Source organism: Lipophrys pholis (genome assembly GCF_963383615.2).
Source record: "Lipophrys pholis genome assembly, chromosome: 10".
Lineage (NCBI taxonomy): Eukaryota > Metazoa > Chordata > Actinopteri > Blenniiformes > Blenniidae > Lipophrys > Lipophrys pholis.
In genome coordinates, this window is record NC_137640.1 from 17,751,249 (window position 1) to 17,771,146 (window position 19,898).

At 41.0% G+C, this 19,898-nt stretch overlaps 1 protein-coding gene across 1 annotated transcript in view; it reads left to right on the forward strand.

The window, feature by feature from the left end:
• Positions 1-2,661: 2,661 nt before the first annotated feature.
• The window catches only part of LOC308115945 (homer protein homolog 3-like), a 50,918-nt gene continuing 33,681 nt past the window's right edge, over positions 2,662-19,898 (forward strand). Inside the window, exon 1 of the mRNA XM_080473830.1 lies at positions 2,662-3,133. Coding sequence (XP_080329956.1) covers positions 3,129-3,133 — 5 coding nt within the window. The 5' untranslated portion in view covers positions 2,662-3,128. The remainder of the gene's footprint in view (positions 3,134-19,898) is intronic.

The window sequence follows — 19,898 nt, forward strand, 5'->3', positions numbered from 1 at the left end:
ACCGCCTGAGGACTGATGATTCACTCGCGACTTTTATATCCCTAACCCTAACCCTAACCCTAACCCTAACCCTTCATAATATTATTTGTTTAAGATTACGATTGTCAATGAATAAATAATATAAATGAATTTGCCTTGCCTTACAAAGAGCTGAAAGAAACATCCCATTTTTGATTCTTTTAATTACATTTTTTTGTGTCATTTTGGTCATCTTTGTGTGAAATTTTGCTTGTTTTGCATGTACGCTTGTTTTAGCAGCAAACCTCAGATCCCAAGTCCACTTATCTTACCTCTATGCCACGACTGCCCCGTGGTGTCTGAAAGCCTTCATCTATCCATTCATTGTTTACTGAGCTTTATCCAATGAACAGTCACAGGGTGGATGAGCCAATATATTTTGAAAATGGGTAAAAGGCAGGATACAGCTTGAAGAGATATTGAAATGTAATACTTTGAAATAAAATTTGCTTCAGTGCCACAGTTAAGTGTTTAGTGTCAGTTATAACAGAATGCTTGCATGTTGTTAACCATCAGGCAGCGTGTGTTGCACACATTAGACTGGAAAACTGTAGAAACTTTGAATGTGTCCCCAGTGAAAGGAAGACCAAGAGTCACTGCTGCTGCTGAGGATCACTTCATCTGAGTCACCAGACTCAGAAATCACACGTAAACAGCCCCACAGATTACAACCCAGATAAATGCCAGACAAAGTTCCAGCAGCAGACACAGTTCTACCTCAGCTGTTAAAATGAGACTGAACCAATGAGACCTTTATGGTCAAATAGCTGCGAGGGAACCACTACCAAAGGACAACCAACAATCAGAAGAAATTTTTTTGGGCCAAGAAGCACAAAGAACGGAAATTAGACCAACGGAAGTATGTGCTTCGGTCTTATGAGTCCAAATTTTAGATGTTTGGTTCCACCAGCCTTGTCGTAGAAAAGGTGAACGGATGGTTTGTGCATGCTGGTTCCCACCTGAAGCATGGAGGAGGAGGTGTGATGGTGTGGGGACCCTTTTTCTGGTGACACTCTTCGAGATTTATTCAAAAATGAACGCCCACTGAACCAGCATGCCGACCACAGTATCCTGCTGCAACATGCCATGCCATCAGGTTTGTGTTTAACTGGACCATCATTTCTTTTTCATGAACCCAAACACACCTCCAGGCTGTGTGAGGACTATTTGACCAAGAAGGAGAGTGATGGAGTGCTGCCAGATGACCTGGCCCCCACAATCGCCTGACCTCAACCCAATCCAGATGGTATTGGATGAGATGAACCATAAAGTGAAGGCAAAAGAGCCAACAAGTGCTTGACTGAGCAGTCTTTTTTTTTAGTATTAGTTCATGTTAAATAAGTATAAAGAACTCTAAAGATGTGTCTCCCGTCTGAACAGTACCTCTCGTGTAGATAGTACCTCAGCGGTCTCTCTGCATATCAGCCACACCAGTGATAGTTATTGTGAATATGGCTGTGGTGTCTGATTTAGCTTCGGCTAAACTGTTGAAGCAGGGTATTTCTTCCACAAGAGGACCCATCTGTGTTGGCACACTAGGCTGCCAGAGGTGATTAATGCTCCGTGAGTTAAACGCAGAGTTCTGAAGGTTTAGCTCTGTCTTGCCTTGACTGTCCAGCTGTGCTGCAAACTACCTCAGACCGACTGAGAAGAGCCCTTCGAAATGAGCACGGGGGGGGGGTGTTTGCGTGTGAGGCAGAGACGCCACGATTCCTGCTACTTCCCTGCAGTACAGCAGAGCTATCAGCTGCATTGCTTTAACAGGCCACTGAGCAGCATGATTAGTGCTCCCATTGCTCTTCCACTACATTTGAGCCTCCATTCTCTCATGCTCGTCCCACATTCATGCAAATAGATCATATATTTTAAATCGGTGGTGAATTTTAACCAAAGTCTACATAAATTAATGGGCTTAAATTGAATTTATCTGACCAGACTTTAAATCAGATTTATGATTTTGACAGTGAAGCTCCATTCAGCTGAAACAAAAATATATCTTCCACTTTACTGGCCTCGAATTTGTTTAACAAAATTTAATCCAAACCTATGTGAAAATGTTTTTTTTAATGAAATGTTATTCTATTTAGACTTCCTCAATGCCAATGTCTATGTTCAATCTGTATTCCAAAGCTTGTATATGGTACTCACAATACAAGCTGGTTTAAGAAGGACTTTCAAAAATATTAACAGGTTTATAAAATGTTTAATTTGATTTCAAGAGTAATAGAAATTACAAAGGACACAGGCCTGGAATCTCTGATCTACTCATTGATCCATCTCCACAAAATGTTTTTCAGAAACAGACTAGTGGAACAATCAGATTAAACAAATCAGATTGGAATCTTCTATGTTTATGTGTAGGTGGCTATCTATCTATCTATCTATCTATCTATCTAGCTGTGAAGCTTGAGCTTTTTCAACAGTATCTAAAATGATCTTATTTGTTATTACGCAACACCTCACAAACACGCACTATGGGAGGTTGTGGTGGTGAGATGAGGGTTAAGGCAGTCCGTGGGCCATTTCCATGGATTATAGTTCACATTCTGACATTTGAAAGGAGGGTTGGAGCCAGGAGGATCCGCTTTGTGTGTTGTCTTTGTCCATCAGATGGCGCTAAAGAAGCTCCGTGGTCCCACTCGAGAGAGTTGCATGGGATCCCAGTGAGATCTGCCACTAGGGCGGGAGAGGAGCACAGCAGCACTCAAGTCCTGGAGGAGATTTGATCCAAATGCTCTCAGCTGTTCGACTTTAAATCGACGTTACTTCTTCTGCCTGGCCGGCAGAACTGAACCAAACGTTCACGGTGCGTAATTACGCACGGAGACGACCGATCCGGGGTGTTGCACGCCGTGGAAACCCGCGGACAAAGGCAGGCGGGCAGGCTGGAGTACAACAACTGACTTGAGCGGAGAGAGGAGTACTGCTGAAGGGGAAACTGGGGGAATCTGGTGTCGGAAGTGATTTTTATTTTTTTTTTTTCGGGAAATGTAACTTACGTACGGGATTTCAGGGAAGAAAGGAATCGTTTCGGAGACAGGAGGTAAACGGACAAAAGGAGTTAGTTAGAAGAGCCAGTCCCCAAAAAACAGCATCTAGATCTTCGGAGCATGGGGTAAGTTGAAGGTGTGTGTCTGAAAATGCCATATCTGCTGTCTGGAATTGTTTGATAGGGATGGCGATATACAAAATGAGTTTAAAGTGAACTTTTATTGAATCTTACGCTTCTTCTTCTTCTTCTTCTTTTTTTTTTTTTTTAAACGCATGCAGTGTTTTATTCCACTAAATATGCCCGTGCCTCATACATATAATCGTTTTGAGCGATCGGTTAGATTATCATGAGTTCACATGTGACACTGTGCCCCGTTCTTTGTTTGTATCCGGGTGGACATCACCGACAGGGGATTCCTCTGTGCACCGTGGAGCGAGTTGACCTAGTTCCATTAAAAGTCTCGAGTCCGTTCAAACCTCAGTGACAGTTGTGACCGCTGGAAGGTCGAAGTCATTTATTGGAATATCGTGACTGCATCATGGTAAAACGGTCTGGCTGCCAAACAAGCTGTTTTGCCCAGCCAAGCTTGGAGCAGTGCCAGGATGATTGTTGTAGGAGTTACTTTGTGGGTCTGCTTTGTAAAGCTCCCGGTCTCTCTGGTGGGTGATGAATTATACATGCACACCTAACCCTTGGTTCAAACACACACCTGAACTCTCACATTACTACAGCGTGTGCTGGCAGCCTCCCACGTGACACGTAAACTTAGACGGTCGTGTGCACCGAGATGATTATTGTTTTGCTCATAACGTCAAATTGACACTCATTTTGTTTCTTTATTTGATTCCCTTTCCATTTACAACGTCATACCTTTAGCCATTTTAATATTTGGCAATTAAAAAAATCAGTGATTCTCCACCTTGGGCAGTGGTGATTAGTGTTGCACTTGAAATTGCAGTGTCAATAGAATTTGTGTTTGTATGATTCATAATAACAGAATGAACAATTTTCCCTCTTTGGTTTTTTTGTTAAATAGTGTTCAAGGACTAAGAGTCAAGGATACAGCTTTCCTCTATTCTTTCACTTATCTACTAAAATGTATTTGTGTGTTATGCATGAAATACACAGACGGATACACAAAGAATTGTATTGTCTTTATTTTATTTGAAGTGTCATATCAGTGTTACAATAAAAGGAGAAATAGAAAAATAAGTACTTACGCTAAGTGAGCATGGATTTCTATAAATCTATAGTTAAACAAAGTAGACTTTGTACAGAGTTGCCCCCCCCCCCCCCCCCCCCCCACCCCCTACATGTGCAGCCTCTAGTTTTCTGTCCTATTTTACATTTAATGGACCATATCAGTCACGCTGCACACACAGCTCCTGTGGAAATATGTTGACAGCCCAGGAGAAGTTCCCAAATCAATGACGCATCCCAGTTGAAGTGGCGTTGTGCCACAATGCCAACACCTTCATTCAGGTGATTGGAGTGGCAAACACGTCATAGCCAAAAATGCTTCCTTTGACAGTAACAACCAAAGCCTACATCTGGTCGGGTGCCCAGCGTTTGATCCGTTCACACAGTCAAAGCTTGAAACAACCGTCGGCTCTGCTTCGTCCCTCTGTGGGAAACAGATGCAGCGGAGTTCGCTCACCTGTTCCAAGGCAGAGTGAAGCAGAGAGGCAGGATATAATCACCGGGCCACTCTGAACACTCGCACAGGAACCTGTACAACTCCTGATAAACACAGACAGCTTGCAGCTCTTCTCCCCACTTGAAACGAGGAGGAGGGAAGTCTTGATTAGGAGCCACTTCAGGTCCATAAACAAAATGAGTGTTAGTCACACATACATGCTCCCGTGATGCATTTAGCTTGTCTTAAAGTACTTATCCTCATCGTCTCTCTCTCTCATAAAGAGAAAACAGTAGTTGGTTAGATTTACTGTAAATATCAAGATACTCAACTTCCTTCTCTTTTTCACATCCTCAAGATAAATGCGACACATAATTTGATGTTAACTGAAACCATCCACAAGTGAACAGTACTGGCCAGACCACAATTGTATTTTCACTGTCAATACAATGCGAATGGAATAGTTAAGAAAAATGATTTAACTAACGCTCGCAGTGCATCGTTCACTCTGGTAACATTCGACCAATCTGGACATACGATCCATGCATTCATACTTCTGGTGTGAGTTTGACTGAGGGAGACGAGGAGCGTGGACAGAAATGTGATTTAAGAAAACCTGTGATTGGAAAAACAAAAAAAGAAAATTCTCCATATTATGCGTTGTTATGATGGATGTATTAAAATATGCAACTTGTGTTAACCTCTGGAGGGGCCTCTGCTCTGAAAGGTGTTCTCATCACGGAAGCTGAGTCTTTTCTGAGTTCGTGAGGCGAAACCAATGTGAGACTATTGCTTTATAATGATATGATTATGAGTTCACATAACTCTTGAAGTCTTTTTTTTTTTTCTGATTTAATTTTGTTCAAATATCTATTTGATGTGAATTAATTGTGAATTTTTTTGTTTGTTGTTAATATACTACAAAGGAATGAGTCGCACCAGAAGAACAAAACTTAAAAACCCGCACAGGTAACCCATCTCACCTTGTGACTCTTTCTTCCTGTTCTGCTGCAGAGGAGTTGTCTGTGAGCTGTAAAATGTACCCGCTACACCGAGAGAGGTACAAACACGTTGTCGTCTCTGTGTTGTGGCTCTGCATGACAGGGATGGGTGGTAGTTTCATGGCCTTCATCTCTTACCAAATAGTCTTGAGCTTCAGATCATCATTGTTATCGGTGGCATCACTCGGCAAAAAAGTGCTCAAATGCTAATGAGTGGAGATATTTAGTCATAAATTCTCAGTCAGTTTGATGCAATCAGTTTTGCCGTAACACAAGGCTAATGTAAGAATATCTTAATATTAATGGAAATGCGAAATTGGCATTGTAAAACTGTGAGTCTTTCTCTCAATGCATTTGGCACTTGTTTGATACTTACAACATCAGGTGTTGATATACTGGGGATCAATCAGCCATTCTTTGATTCATTCATCATTGTTTGACTTTGATCAAGAAATCCACCCTCATCTCATCCCCATGATTTCAGTTCCTCCCTCAGTATCTGTCGAGGCTGCATCAGACTGTGAGATGTGACTGTGGAAGTTTCATGCTTGTCATGATATGCAGATGTCAGCACGTCGTCCCGCGCCTGTCGTCATTGCCTTGTGTGTCTTTTATCATATTGTCCTCCTGTGACTCGCTCCCTTGCTGCTGAAATGCTCCATATACCGTTGGCTTGTTTATCAGTGTGTTGCATTTCACAGGCTCTTGCTCTTGCATGTCAGACCCAAGTGTTCAAAGCAGCTACAGATGCCAGATGCATGCTGGGGCCAGAAATGTGCAATTTGGATTGATCAAGCCTTGGATTTAATGTATAGCCTCACCAAAGGGGGGGGGGGGGGGGGACCCGCTGTATGATAGCTATAATATTTGAGTTTTTCACGGTTGGATTATTAAATTGAATTTATTTAGATTTTTTTGTGTCTCATAAATGAAATGTTTTGATGTTGCCTTGCATGTTTACGCATTGCTTGAGTGTCAAATATTGAGATGAGCCGCTCGTTTCAGAAACCTTTTGAGGCGAGAGCTCAGGTTGCGGACTGCATCAGCCCCTCGTTTGATGGGCAATATGATGAGGCTGGTGTTAAATTACATGTACCGGATGGAAAAAAGAAGGGGTTTCACAGGATGAAGACTTGAAGACAAAACAGCATATTGAACTGAGAGATTGCAAAAACAAAAAGAATGCTCTTGAATATTAGGCTTTTTCAAAATCCCAAAGGTTCATTGCTTTGCCACATTTGGTCTTAATGTGTCTTGATGGGAAAAAAAAAAATACAGCTCGATTGAAAAGACAACAGTTTGCGGCTTCACTCAATTTATGCGATTCTCGACAGCACAGGGAACTGAAGTGAAGTTTGTTTTTTCAATTTCTCCTCGAATAGAAAATCTGAATATGTTTACCTGCTATAACCTTTGATAGTCAAACACTGCAGCACATAATGGTATAAAATGCACAAAATAGTTTGAAAGAAAATGTTTGCTTATGCGTATTTGTGGTTGGGTGACGGCGGCTTTAGCCGGCTGTTTCCTAATTTGTTTCATGCTGACTTAAACACTTTTTTCCTTCTTTCAGAAACACATGCAGTTGTTGCGATGCTGCTCTGGAGTTTGTCATATACGTTGTATATTATGCCACAGAGTCGCTCACAGTATGATAATCACTCTACTTAACTGCAATGGGCGCATTTGAGAAAGAAGATGTTGTTGCTGTTTAATTTACTGTCGAAGTTTGTGGTATCACCACAGTGCAGCGTCCCTCTGCATCCGAGAGGACGTCTGAACTTTCAGCAGTTATTCTGCAGCATAACGCCGATAAAGCGTGTTGACCGTGTCCTCTCACCGGCCAAGGGGAAAGCAGCTGCTCTGTGGGGAGAAGAGCCTTTTAATTGCTGTTTGGGAGACATGCACAATTGCATTAATCACCACTCGCCTTGGCTCGCTCTCTTTCTATTCATTTCGTTTCATCTTCTTTTATTGGCAGGGAACGTGTGTTTAAGTGCTGGTGGGATGTTGGGATGAGCGAGCAGCTCTTTCTCCGTCTCGCTCACTGACCTTCATGCCCTGAATACAGAAAACACCCCGGCCTTGTGTCACCTTCGCAGTTTGTGTCAGTGTTGAGTTATCAGTCACACTCCTGCAGGAGTACTTGACCTTCCGATAAGTGTGCTGCTCTCGTTCAACACAACTACCGCTCACAATGGGGGTATTTTGTCAAGAGATTTTCTTTTTGGCCTGAAGCGGCTCGCGAGGTGACGTGATCAACCACTTTCGATCAAAGGAGATATTCCTCACTAACAGTGCCGGGAAGCTTTTCTGACTTTGTTCCGGAGTAGGAAATTCATCCACTGTTTGTGTGAGGTTGTGGTTTGTGTTTCAGACATGAGGACTTGCTGAGCAGCTGTATGAGTTAGCGCTTCCCCTCGTGCTATTTTAGTGCGTAGATGTAGCGTGTCGTGTTGCCTGCCCGCCGGACACTTTCACTGGCCGGAGAAGGTGGACGACGCAAGACTGCCAGTCAGAGGAAGTAGGCCCATAAAAGAGAAGTGCTGTCGGAGGAACAAAGGCAAACAGGACAAAAAGCAAAGTATAGACGCCTTTTAAATTAGAAGTCCCCAGAGGGCGTGAAGCCACTGCAGACTTGCAGCTGTGTGTTGTATAAATGCACCAATAGTAAAAAAAAACTGCACTGAGCGTACTCTGAGTTTTAGACCTATTCCACATAGCTGTGAAGATCAGCTCAAACCGAATGAAATTGACAACATTTTGTATTTAACCCTTTTTAACTTTAGTATATTGATGTTACTACCTGAACACGCCTGCACATACTGACACCAGCTCCTTGCTGTCCTCACTGTAAATGTAGCTCTTCTCGGTTGGACAATACGTGAATAATTAAATGACACTGGGAGTTGTAAGTTTTTCATGAGGTTACTGAGAAGCAAAGGGTTCTTCTACATATCACCGTGTACCTCATTCAAAGCTGGGTTAACCTTCTTTAAGGCGTTTGCCTAATCTCTGATTGCAGACTAGTTTACGCAGATGATTCACATCCAGGTATTATCATGTACTGCATACGTAAAACAGAGGAACCATTCATCCATACTTCCATCCGTTTTTTTACATCCAAGGAAGCATCATGGGAACTGGAGCCTGTCGCCGCCGATTTCCAACCAATGAAATAAGAGGTGCATTTTGAATAGGTCACTAGTCCATCAGTTCACCCGACCGAACACAGAAATGTCAGAGACAAGACACACTCACACACATATTCTAGCAAACATGTACACATAGAAAAGCCCCATTATATAAATAAACCTGGTATTCTTAATAAAGTGTACAATACAACTGAACATTTAACATTTTCAGTCCTATTCAGAGGGAGGGTTCAATCTCTGAATTATGTTTTTCCACTTATCATTGTTTTACAATATAAAGCTGCCACAAACTTTTTTTTTTACTAGACATATGCAAAAAATACTTTCATATATGTGATCTCTAGTGCAGGCGGGTGTTTTCAATGGTGGCACCGGTTTCCTCCCACTGTCCAAACAGATAGCTGGTGACAGTAAAATACCTGTGTTTGCCACGCGAAGGACTGTGGCTCTGACCAGGGTGTGCTTTGCCTTCCCCCATAGTCAGCTGGGATCAGCTGTAGCGCCCTGCCATCCTGAATTTGTAAAAGCAGTAAAGAAGGAGGACAGATAGGCTGACTGACGGAGCTGCATACGGTTTGGTATCAACAGTGGCTGAGCTCGATCAGACTGGCCTTCTACAGCGCCTCAATGATTTAGGACAAGATACTAACATAAGCAAGTTGTCAAGTTATTGTTTCATGCTAAATGCCGCCTTTCCAGAAAAAGCCCCCCTATGAATGCATTATCCTTCCCAGAACTCTGTATGTGTTTCAGTTTCTCTTTGCTCTTTCAACTCTACTGCGGTCATTAGTGTTCACACTGGTTTGGTCAAAGTTGCCTTAGAAATTAATCTGTTTTTGAACATTGCCTGGAAGGAATCACGGGGTCACACAGGCTCACACAGGCTCAAGATCTCCCGCCTTTATAGCAAGACTGTGTACAAACAGGTCATTCTTATCCACCTTCATATAAGGTGTTCGCCTGCCCCAACAAACTCTCCGAGTAATTTCTTTCAGAATCAGACCTCCTACAGGCTTTCTGCTTTTTGTCTTTTCAGTTCTTTTAGGTACAGTGAATATGATTTTTTGCCAGTGGATTGAGCTCTCTTGCCCTCCCCCCAAGCTATTTACAGCCCACACAGCTTAAAAGCTAGTTTATTGGCAGTCTGGAGAGTAATTTCTCAATGAGCGATTGGCCGGGTTTGACTGCACGGCCGGGCGGGAGGCTGCAGCTTGTGTTTTCCATATCAGAGATTCAGGGTGTTGAATGGGTACTGAGGTTAAGAGAGATGAAGAGAGCAGTGCGGGAGGATTAGAAAGAGATGACTTGGGGCAAAGCACATACAGCAAAGCCTCACACTGTGTGTGTGCATGTATGTGTATGTGCGTGTGCGTCGGGACGACCACATACTTCAGTAAGAAAACCTTTTTTAAATTCGCCACTGAATCCCACCCAGTATCTTTTTTTTACTCACTACTAAATGTTAATCTGAAGATAAAAGAATGAAAGCCTCCGTTTAGGTAAGTTTAACATTGCTCTTGTCATTTCATTTAATGTGTGTGAACAAGGCTCAACACTGCTTTGCTCACCAGCCACGGTGGCGAGTGGATCTCCACTTAACATTTTCACTAAGCACAACTTTATTAATGAGAGTGGGAGATCAGCAATTAGCAATGTTTGTACTTACTAGATGTCATGAGTTCCTTTTGCCACTTTAAAAAAGATTTACACACTAAGGTTCATCACAGTCTGATACTGTTTTGGTGTTTCGCTCTTCCTGTTGTTCACCTGGACGGAGCGGACCCCCAACTTCTAGCTCTTCCTAGCAACCCGAGGCCACGATCGGTTCATTTCCTGCTTTTTTTTTTTTTTTCCTCCTAATAGGAAATCAGTGTGTGATTTTTGAGGTGCTGTGGACTTTTCAAGCACATTCAAGCTTTTGTTAAAGTATCAGTATCAACAATGCCAACTTCAATTTAACTTGATATCGGATTGAAAAGAAAAACACCACAGACTTTAACATCTTTCCCAAATCCAAACTTCTCATCCGTCCACGGCGCCACTGGAGACGTGCCCAGAAAACGGGAAAACTAACATGCGATCGGGTGTGCAGCTCGTAGTCGTGGGACACTGTTGCATTGTAAATGGTTTCCTACTGTGTAAAACGACTACAAACAGAGAGCGAGTAGAGAGAAAATCTCCACCTGCAGTTGTGGCTTGTCAGACCTGCTGAGTCACACAACACGACCGGTATGCAGGTTGGCAGGCGTTAACCTTCTATACCTAGAACATCAGCTGCTCAGGAGCACCTCGACACTGAGTTGACTGTATCCTTTAAAGCAGTCATTTCCATTCTGGGACTTAAAGTTATTTGAAAATATTTTTCTTATAAATGTTTTTTTGTTTTTTTTCATAGTTAAATTAGTTTTTTTATCAACAGAAAACAAGGACTAAATTAAAACCTCACAAAAATATCAGCTACTACAAATCGGCTCCTAATAAGCTAATCCTGATGCAAAGAGTGTAAATAATGAATGTTGTGAAATTCACAGAAGTGTTGATATTAAGAGTTTTTTCGGTATATTTTTATACTCACATTTAGCGCCCAGAGATTGCACCCCTGCTTTAATGTGAGCCTTGCTTGAAAATGCTGCTTTAAATTTGACTTAAAGGCAGCAACATAAGTTTAATGGGAAAGAGAATGTAATTACACAACATTGTCCTTATCGTTTGGGGGTTCACTTGGTCAAATTAATGTGTGCCCTCAATTAAACTCTGGTCTTTTCTGTGTTGTCAGTTTCAATCTAAATAAATTCCAGGCTGGAGATTCAGGAAACTTTATTGATCCAAAGCAACGCAATTCATTTGCGGCAAACAAAGCTTGCACACACGCAGCGGCAATACTCACAGGAAAGGTATCTTGCTATATGTCAGATGTGATTTTTATCCCAGTGGCGGTAATGAACCATTATCGAGGATGTCTGACCAATAATTTGAAAGTGAGCATGAGCGCTTGCAGAATGAATGCAGCCACGTAGAACAGAGGAAGTGTATTTAAAACCTGCTTGTTCTCACATCGCTCCCTACGCTCAGCCCCCCCGATTTCAGTTCATCTAAATGGAACCATCATACAAGTCCCTCTGTTTATGACCTTTGCTGCAGGCAGCAGCCAAATACTGCTTTAATATCTCTCCGTCCCTGAGAGAAATGATTTCATCCATGTGATTGTGAAGCTGAGAAAGAGCTTCCATGCTGAGCAGAAGATTTTCCAGGAGACAGGCTGTAGGAGGAGACACGTTGCTTCTTTTGCCCAGGCCAACATTTCGTCTGATCTCTCATTGTATATGAGCATCCCTATCCTCAAAATTCATCTGAATCCTTCATGGTGAATTAATTAAAGATGAGGGCTGAGTGTAGCTGATGGCCCGAGGCTTGCGTGCCCCCTCCTCCTCCTCCTCCTCCTCCTCCTCCTCCTCCTCCCCTTCCCCTATCTGGTGTCACTGTTGTGCTTCTGAAGGGGATGTAGGGCAGAGTTTGTGGATTAAAGGAAACTTTCAAGTGCACCGAAGAGCTCAGACTCCGTTGCTTTCCTCTTCTATCCATTGTCAGTGGCAGTGTGTAAAATAAAGGTTCTCTTAAGTTGAATTTATCTTGGGTTTTACTTTTTTTGAGGGAGGGTGTCATTTTTTTAGCCGCTGGCCGACACTGCATCCATATCATTATTTGACTCAGAGGGGATGGACTCCCACAACTTACTGCTAAATAATATTAATAAAAATAATGATTGTAATGATAATTAGAATAATTATAATAATAGTAATAATGATAATACATTTTATTTAATGGCACCATTTAAGACACTGAAGGTTACTTTACATAATGAACACAATAAAAGAAAGTTAAAAAAATGTCAACAATAAAAACTTCACCAGCATTAACATAACAACATTGAAAAACATTCACCGAAAAGATGATTTTCACAATGAGTTTGAAAAGTGTCCAGGGATTGAGTGTTTCGGATGTTGGGTGTCGTGGGAGTACCAGAGGTGGGGGGCTGAGCGGCTGACGGCTCTGGACATCAGGGTGGTCATGAAGGCTGGAGGTACTGCAAGGCTGGAGAGGTCAGTGACGTTTTGGAGGGCCTTGAATGACAGAAGTAAAATTTTGAAGTGAATGTGTTGTTGAATTGGGAGCCAGTGGCGTTCATGGAGAACTTGGATTATTGTGACGGATGGAAGGAGTTCTGATGTTCTTGGAATCCAGATTGGAGATGACCAGGACATGGGTCAGTGTGGCGGCGCTACTGAGTGAGAGGGAGTAGGGACGGTGACTGAAGGTGGGAGTACGCTGGTCAAGTGACATCATTGATGTGGGTTTGGAACGATAGACTGATGTTGATAGTAACACCCAGATTCTTAACCTCTCTGGGGTAGGAAACAGACGAGCTGTTGGTGATGGGGAAAACTATGAACTTTTGTGAGGATGCACTTGGAGCCAATGAGGAGAACCTCTGTTATGTCACTGTTACGTTTGAAATAGTTGAGTTTGATGCCTTGTGGACCAGTGATTCTCTGGGATAAAAGTCTGGAGTCGGCTGCAATCAGGACGTTGTTGGCGACTTTGATGAGGGCTGTTTCTGTGTTGTGATGACGATGCAAACCAGACTGAAACTGTTCATAGAGGTTATTGTTGGAGTGGTGACAGTCAAATTGAGATGCTGCTGCGGCAGACTTGTGCAGTGTGCAACTACAAAGATGTGCAGAAGTGAAAGTCTCAGAAAGTCCTGAGCAATACTGCTCAGATTTGAACATTGGGAATTCAGCCTTGTTTCTCTGCTGGCTCAGATCCCAGCTGAGCCTTCACTCCTGTCGCTCAGGTTTTGCCCATCTGCGTTTTCCTGTTTCTTCCACTTTGACCTTGAATACGAATTAAGACCAAAACCCTCTACCCTCTATACTTGCATCTGTTCTCCTTCGATGAAATTTTGGTTTTGGCAGCTCTGACCGAGCTTTCTAATAAGAAACAACTTTTTTCTCTGAGGTTTCCCAGGGTCACTAAACTATTTCAAAGAAAACTGATAATTGCATTTATCCCAAGACAAGCAGTTGAGTAATTCAAATTATAATAACAATTTTGTCATAGTTCGTGGCTCCTTGCCATTGCTTACTAATTAGCAATAACCAATTGCCTTAGTGGTTCCAGAGGAACTATTGCTCTAATAAATTTTTTTTGTTGAATTTTTTTACCCCACTTTACATCTGACAAACACTGATTATGTTTATTTGGCTATGTAACTGTAGTACAAAATGTGGTTGACGTAGTTTAAGTCTCTTGGACAAGCCTTCTTCCACTTTGTACACATGGTGCAAAGTCAAAATGTTGGCCTGTTGCATTTAGTTAAGCATTTGCCATTTCGTGCATAACTGTAATGTAGTTGGCCTTTACTTTACTTTACTTTACTTTATTTTACCACACATTGGGGAAATTCACATGCCTATGTTACTGACAGAAATACAGATTTGGGTCCTTCACTTGTGCTTACCAATAATGTGTTGAATAAATTGTACAACAGCTGCAAAGACGATCTGACTGCTCAACAAATACAATAAAAAATAATCTTGTTTTACTTCAACTGAGAAAAGGTAAACTTGTCTTTAGATGGGCATGTCAGTGTGAGATATCTTTTCCTCTGGAGTCCACACAGACAGGGCGATGTGACTTGTAATTTACTTTCCTTCTGTTGAAAGTGCCTATTGAAGTGATTTAACCGCAAAAGGAAAAGAATGAGTGTTATTTGCGGCCCTCATGGCTCTGTGATATGATTCACAGTGATCGGGCTGGGAGGAAGTCATAGTGAAGACACACTTTGCTGAGATACTTGATTGTGCGTGGGAAAACGTTTCAGTGGGAACGTTTTCTTGGTTGTGAAATTTCCTCATGAATTTCCTGTGATAGATGAATTACCAATGGATGTTTGCTGTGTTGTAGAGACATGAAGACATTATTTTGAGTGAATAATTGCAGTTGCTCTTATAATGAAATATTTTGCTATGTTGGGTCTCTAAGAAATGATTCATCTTTAGGTATCGTGACCATATTTATATTTCTGAAATTAGCATACATACTTGTATTTCTGTTTAAATACGGGGGGGGGGGGATGTCTGCAACATGTTTTCGACCGCTTTGATTACTGAGGTGTAATCAGTCCACCGTGCCCTTCATTCATGCTTAGATGAGCAGCATGCTGTGTTTGAGAGTCTGCAGGAGGGGGAGGGAAGGTCGGATGTATGTATGACCTGAAATAGATGCACAGTAATTGATCCACATAACACTTGTATTTAGGTCTCGCAGCAAGCTGTCATCATTTGTCTTGCTGCATAATCACAAATCAGTGATTTTGGTTCAGACAGAAACGTTGTACTGTAATACTGTACGCATGCATTTATGAGCACGTCTATGATTTGCACAGAAAGAAAAGAAATAACCTGTTTATAATTCAAAAAAAGAGTGCAGGATAACACAACAAACAAAAGTAGCCCAGATGACTTATAGTGTCAAGATCAGAGCTCTTTCTTATTTTTGAGCTGTTTGGAGAGATAAAGGGAACTGAAAGGGGAACATGACATGCAACAAACCGTTTAGTGGAAAACAGCCAACCACGAGGCTGCTGAGCACCAAGATCTTAACCTTTTGATTTATTCATGTAATTTTTTTAATATTTTTACATTTGCTAAATTTTACTGCTAATATATGATACGTGCACAGTAAACCCAAAGACCGTCTCTATTGGTAATAGTATGGGGATATGGTAATACACCTTGAGTAGCTTGAATTACATGGAATGGTTATTAATCTCTAAATACTTCAGTCAAATGATTGTTTCAAAAGTTGGATTATAAATCTTTTTTTTGGGAGGGCGGGGGGGATCTCCTTTTTTTTTTTATCCTCAGTCTCCATAAGGAGACCTAACCAGCTGCCGTTCAATCCAAAATGATGGACTGAACAGCAACAGTAGTTCAGGGAAATTCCCACTCCCATTCTGATGGTATGACTTGAAACTAAAGTAAATGAGAGCAACGTGGAAAAAGTCCTCATGATCTTCACCTAAGTTGATATCCAAATAATTATGTGTCTAAAATGAACTGGATGAAAGAGAAAGTTTATATTTCCTCTCAGGTAAAGAGAAGTAAAGTACAGCCTCTAAAATGTACTATAACTGTAAAAGTAAAAGTCTCCTCTTCAGAGGATAGAAGACTTTCTCTTCTCTCAAGCCAAGCACTTGAAACCTTCCTACTAAGTAAAGTAAGCACCTGAATGTGAGCTGCTGCTCTCAATCTGCTCTGTCCTCGGTGTAATCCATCTTTCTTTCATTATTCTTTTTATTGCTTTACTTTGCACGTTACCACTATAGTAACACGTCTCTTTGACTGCATGAAGTTAAAGTGCATATTTATGAGTTAAATGTCAGAAGGAGCAATGAAACTTTCCAGCAAAATTACCCTTGTAGAAATAGAATTGATGGGACTGGTGAATGGAGGGCCTCTGTTTTTAAACTGTGAAACACTTTTTGCTGCATTTTACTTTATGAAAAGTAAATAATGATCAACTGATGGGATAGTTGTCATATTCATTTAATGAGGATACTTACTCTGCAACATTCGCTCATGATTGTAAAAAACGATTTTACTGCTTGCAGTTATTTCAACAGGCTCAGTAACACATGTATATAAATCAGATTTATTACACGTAAACTGAAATATTTCATTGTCATTCTTTGTTTTTTAATTTTACGTTTTAAATGATGAAAATCCAATATAGTATAATTAAAGCTGAAGGGCATTGGAATGTGGTGCATGTTGAGGTTTTTGTGCACGTCAGAGGGTGATTGAATTGTAGGTTAACAATATTACATGAAATTGCCAGAAAGGTCAATCTTGTGATACGCTGTCAACAGATTCCCCACTCCCCCCTCCCCTCGGCAAAATCTCAAGCGACTGTTGCTATGTAAATGACCCAGTGTCAGATTTGTCAGCGGGGCACCAATGTGGGCCTGCAGCTCACTGCAGGACCTGTGTGTCTGTCACACCCGACACATTAAAGTTCACAGGGTCGCCGCGATGCCCTTTGACGAAAAGTCACGATTTGCACAGTGAATCATCATCATCAGCATATTTTACACTCACAACACCACGTTTAAGGTTAATACAGCCAAGTAGTGAATATTAACACATACAAATGTATAAAAAAAAATGTTTTTCCTGTTGCCAGCAGGTGGCGCGATGTTTGTGAACCGATATTGGCATATAGATTTGATCAGGGGAGGTCATTGATCAAGCAGTTGAAGTGTCAGGCAGATTGCAGCATGCAGAGCAGAGTTACACATCACTTCCTGTTTCATCGCGAGCCATCACATTTTCATTGGAGCACCACAGCCACACCCTTTGAGGTGTGAGTAACATTGTGAAATGTTTTCAAAAAAAGGATTTTACTGCTTGCAGTTATTTCAACAGGCTCAGTAACACATGTATATAAATTAGAACGAAAGAGCCGTTTGCTTATGCTGGCAAATTTCAGGCCCCTAGGACTTACCCCCTAAGAGGCCCTTGTTTCCAAAATATCACATATAACGCAAAATGGCAGACTTCCTGTTGGTTTTCGAGTATTGGTAAAAGTATTGACTACATCTGTTTAGTCCCTGTGAATTCGGGGTGTACCGTTTCATTAGTGTCACGCCTGCATTAGGAAAAGCTTCTTGTCTTCATCAGTTGTTCACTGTTCATTACTTTGTTTATTCTTATATTCATTTGTGATATAAAACTGCACGAGGCGGAGAGACGGTTTGAACTTGTACGCTGTCATAAACAACAATTCCCTGAAGTGAGGAGACGAGTAAGATTTTGGAGTGTCACAGTTCAACGATGACGGCAATCAAAAGCAGCAGATGAGCTGCAAAAGTGGCCCCAATAAAGTTTCAGTGCCACTTCTTCAGTAAAAGTTTTCCTCTCAAAGTTGCAGATTGTGTTTCTGAGTCTTCCCTGTAAATTCAGGACTTTTATTAGATTTGAACGAGGTAACTTATCATATTGTCAGGAAAGAGCCGTTTGAGTAATGGTGGTTTATGTAACTTTAATGTTCCATTTATTTGGGCTGCACTCTTTATATTTACTTATTCTTCTCAATACTCTTCAGCCTGCCAGATGCGAGCAGCTGTCTCCGCCCAGCCGTGGAAGGTTTCACTCTGGCGGCACCTGATTTAATTAAAAGCCACACAGATTGATGTTAATTGGATCAGGAATGTGTGCTGAACAATCTAACGCACGGAATCATGCTACTTTTCACTGCGCTACTTAGTTCAGACGAGGCTTCCACGACGGGCTGCGGTGCCACGTCTTTACTCCCGAGGAGGAATTTAATCCAGTCTTAATCTGCTCGTATCATCCAACGTTGGCGTGATGCGTCCCGTCTGAGCTGATTAGCTTGATGGGCTTTTCAAAGACTGATGTCGAGACGGCCAAATGAATGATGGGACATTAATTCCTGTGTGAAGGCTGGGAGCTGACGAGCAGTCACTTATCACTCTTTGTTAAGATCATAGATATGATCGAAGGAAAATCCTGACAGAGGCGGTATTTTTTGGGGATGTTTGATTTCTTTTTTGGACAATTGATTTGCCTTTATTTCTTTTTTAATTTTGGCTGTTTGCTATGCAGTTGAGTCTGATCAGATTCTTTCATGGTGCTGCTAATTTGTGTGATTCATAACTGATGCTCAGCAAAAAGGATCTTATCTCCTAATAGTGAGTTGTTACCTTAATTACAGCCGCATACCTCAGATCCTGCCCAAATTTCGTTTTTCTTTTTAATTCACTAAATTGTGACAACCGCATCATCCATTATTCAAGTCAGCATCTAAAGGGACCTTGGGTCTTCTTCGACCTGTACAGTGTAAAAAGATCCACATTTACAATCCAACACACCTTTATAATGCACAACAGAGTTTTTTTTTGGCATTAATAAAGTATTTTCTATTCTATTCTATTCTATTCTAAGCAGAGATATTACTTGAACTGTATGTCCTGAGAAAGCATTTTTTTCTTCCATGAAGCACTTGGCTTGTGCTGACCTGTGAAGGTACTGTAACAATAAAGTTATATTTATTGATTCGACAATGATAAACAAATTTGTCCACCTCTGTTTGATTTATATTAACGGACTGCAACGTCACCGTGTCTCTAGTTGCTGACTGTTTTTACTTGATAAATTGTTGCTCCAGTTGTTTAGCTGAAAGACTTTTTGCAGAGTGGCAGATTAAATGTGACAAACGATGAATCAACTACTGATATACTGACATTTTCAGCTGAGTGTTCTCCAGTTGACTGAAAGATGTCAATAAATGGTAAGAGATTTTTTTTTTTTCTCGAAAGGATGAACCAAGTTTTGTTTTGTCCAAAGGATTTACTGGTACCAGCTTCCCACGAGTGTTGGTTTGTTAAGTTTAATCACATTTTTGGATTTTCTGCAGCTTGAAGTGACAGAGCTTTTCCCCAGGAGATATTTTTTCCTCTTGAAGAAATGAGGGAGATGCTTTTCAAACATTTTGCTACGAAGTTTCTGAAACATATTTGCAGTCACTGTAAACATTTTGGAAATATAATCACATTTGTTCTACTTGAGAAACATTCTTTCCATTAATCATGTCCTGCTTTGGTTTATGAATTAAAAAAAAAAAGATTAAAAAGCGATTTATTTAGGGACCATTATAGTTATATATTATATTTATATTTGCATTCACACCTACTGTAAAATGACCTGTATTACCAACTCACAGGATAAAAATATTGTTATAGCAAAACAAGAGATATTTTAAACAATTCAGTCAAAAGTGGACTTTGTATTATGATTTATATGATGTTTTGTTTACATTCTTCAACAGTTTGTTAGTCAGCATTACAAAAATAAAACTAAACAAAAACAATCTGACTTCAAACATTGACATTTGTGGTATTATGTTTCTTATTTGGAAAAAGAATAAGAATATGGATATACACAGTTTAGATGCTTTTAATTTAAAATGTATTTATGTGTAGTCTGGAACTGCCATAATGGTTATGGTTTTGC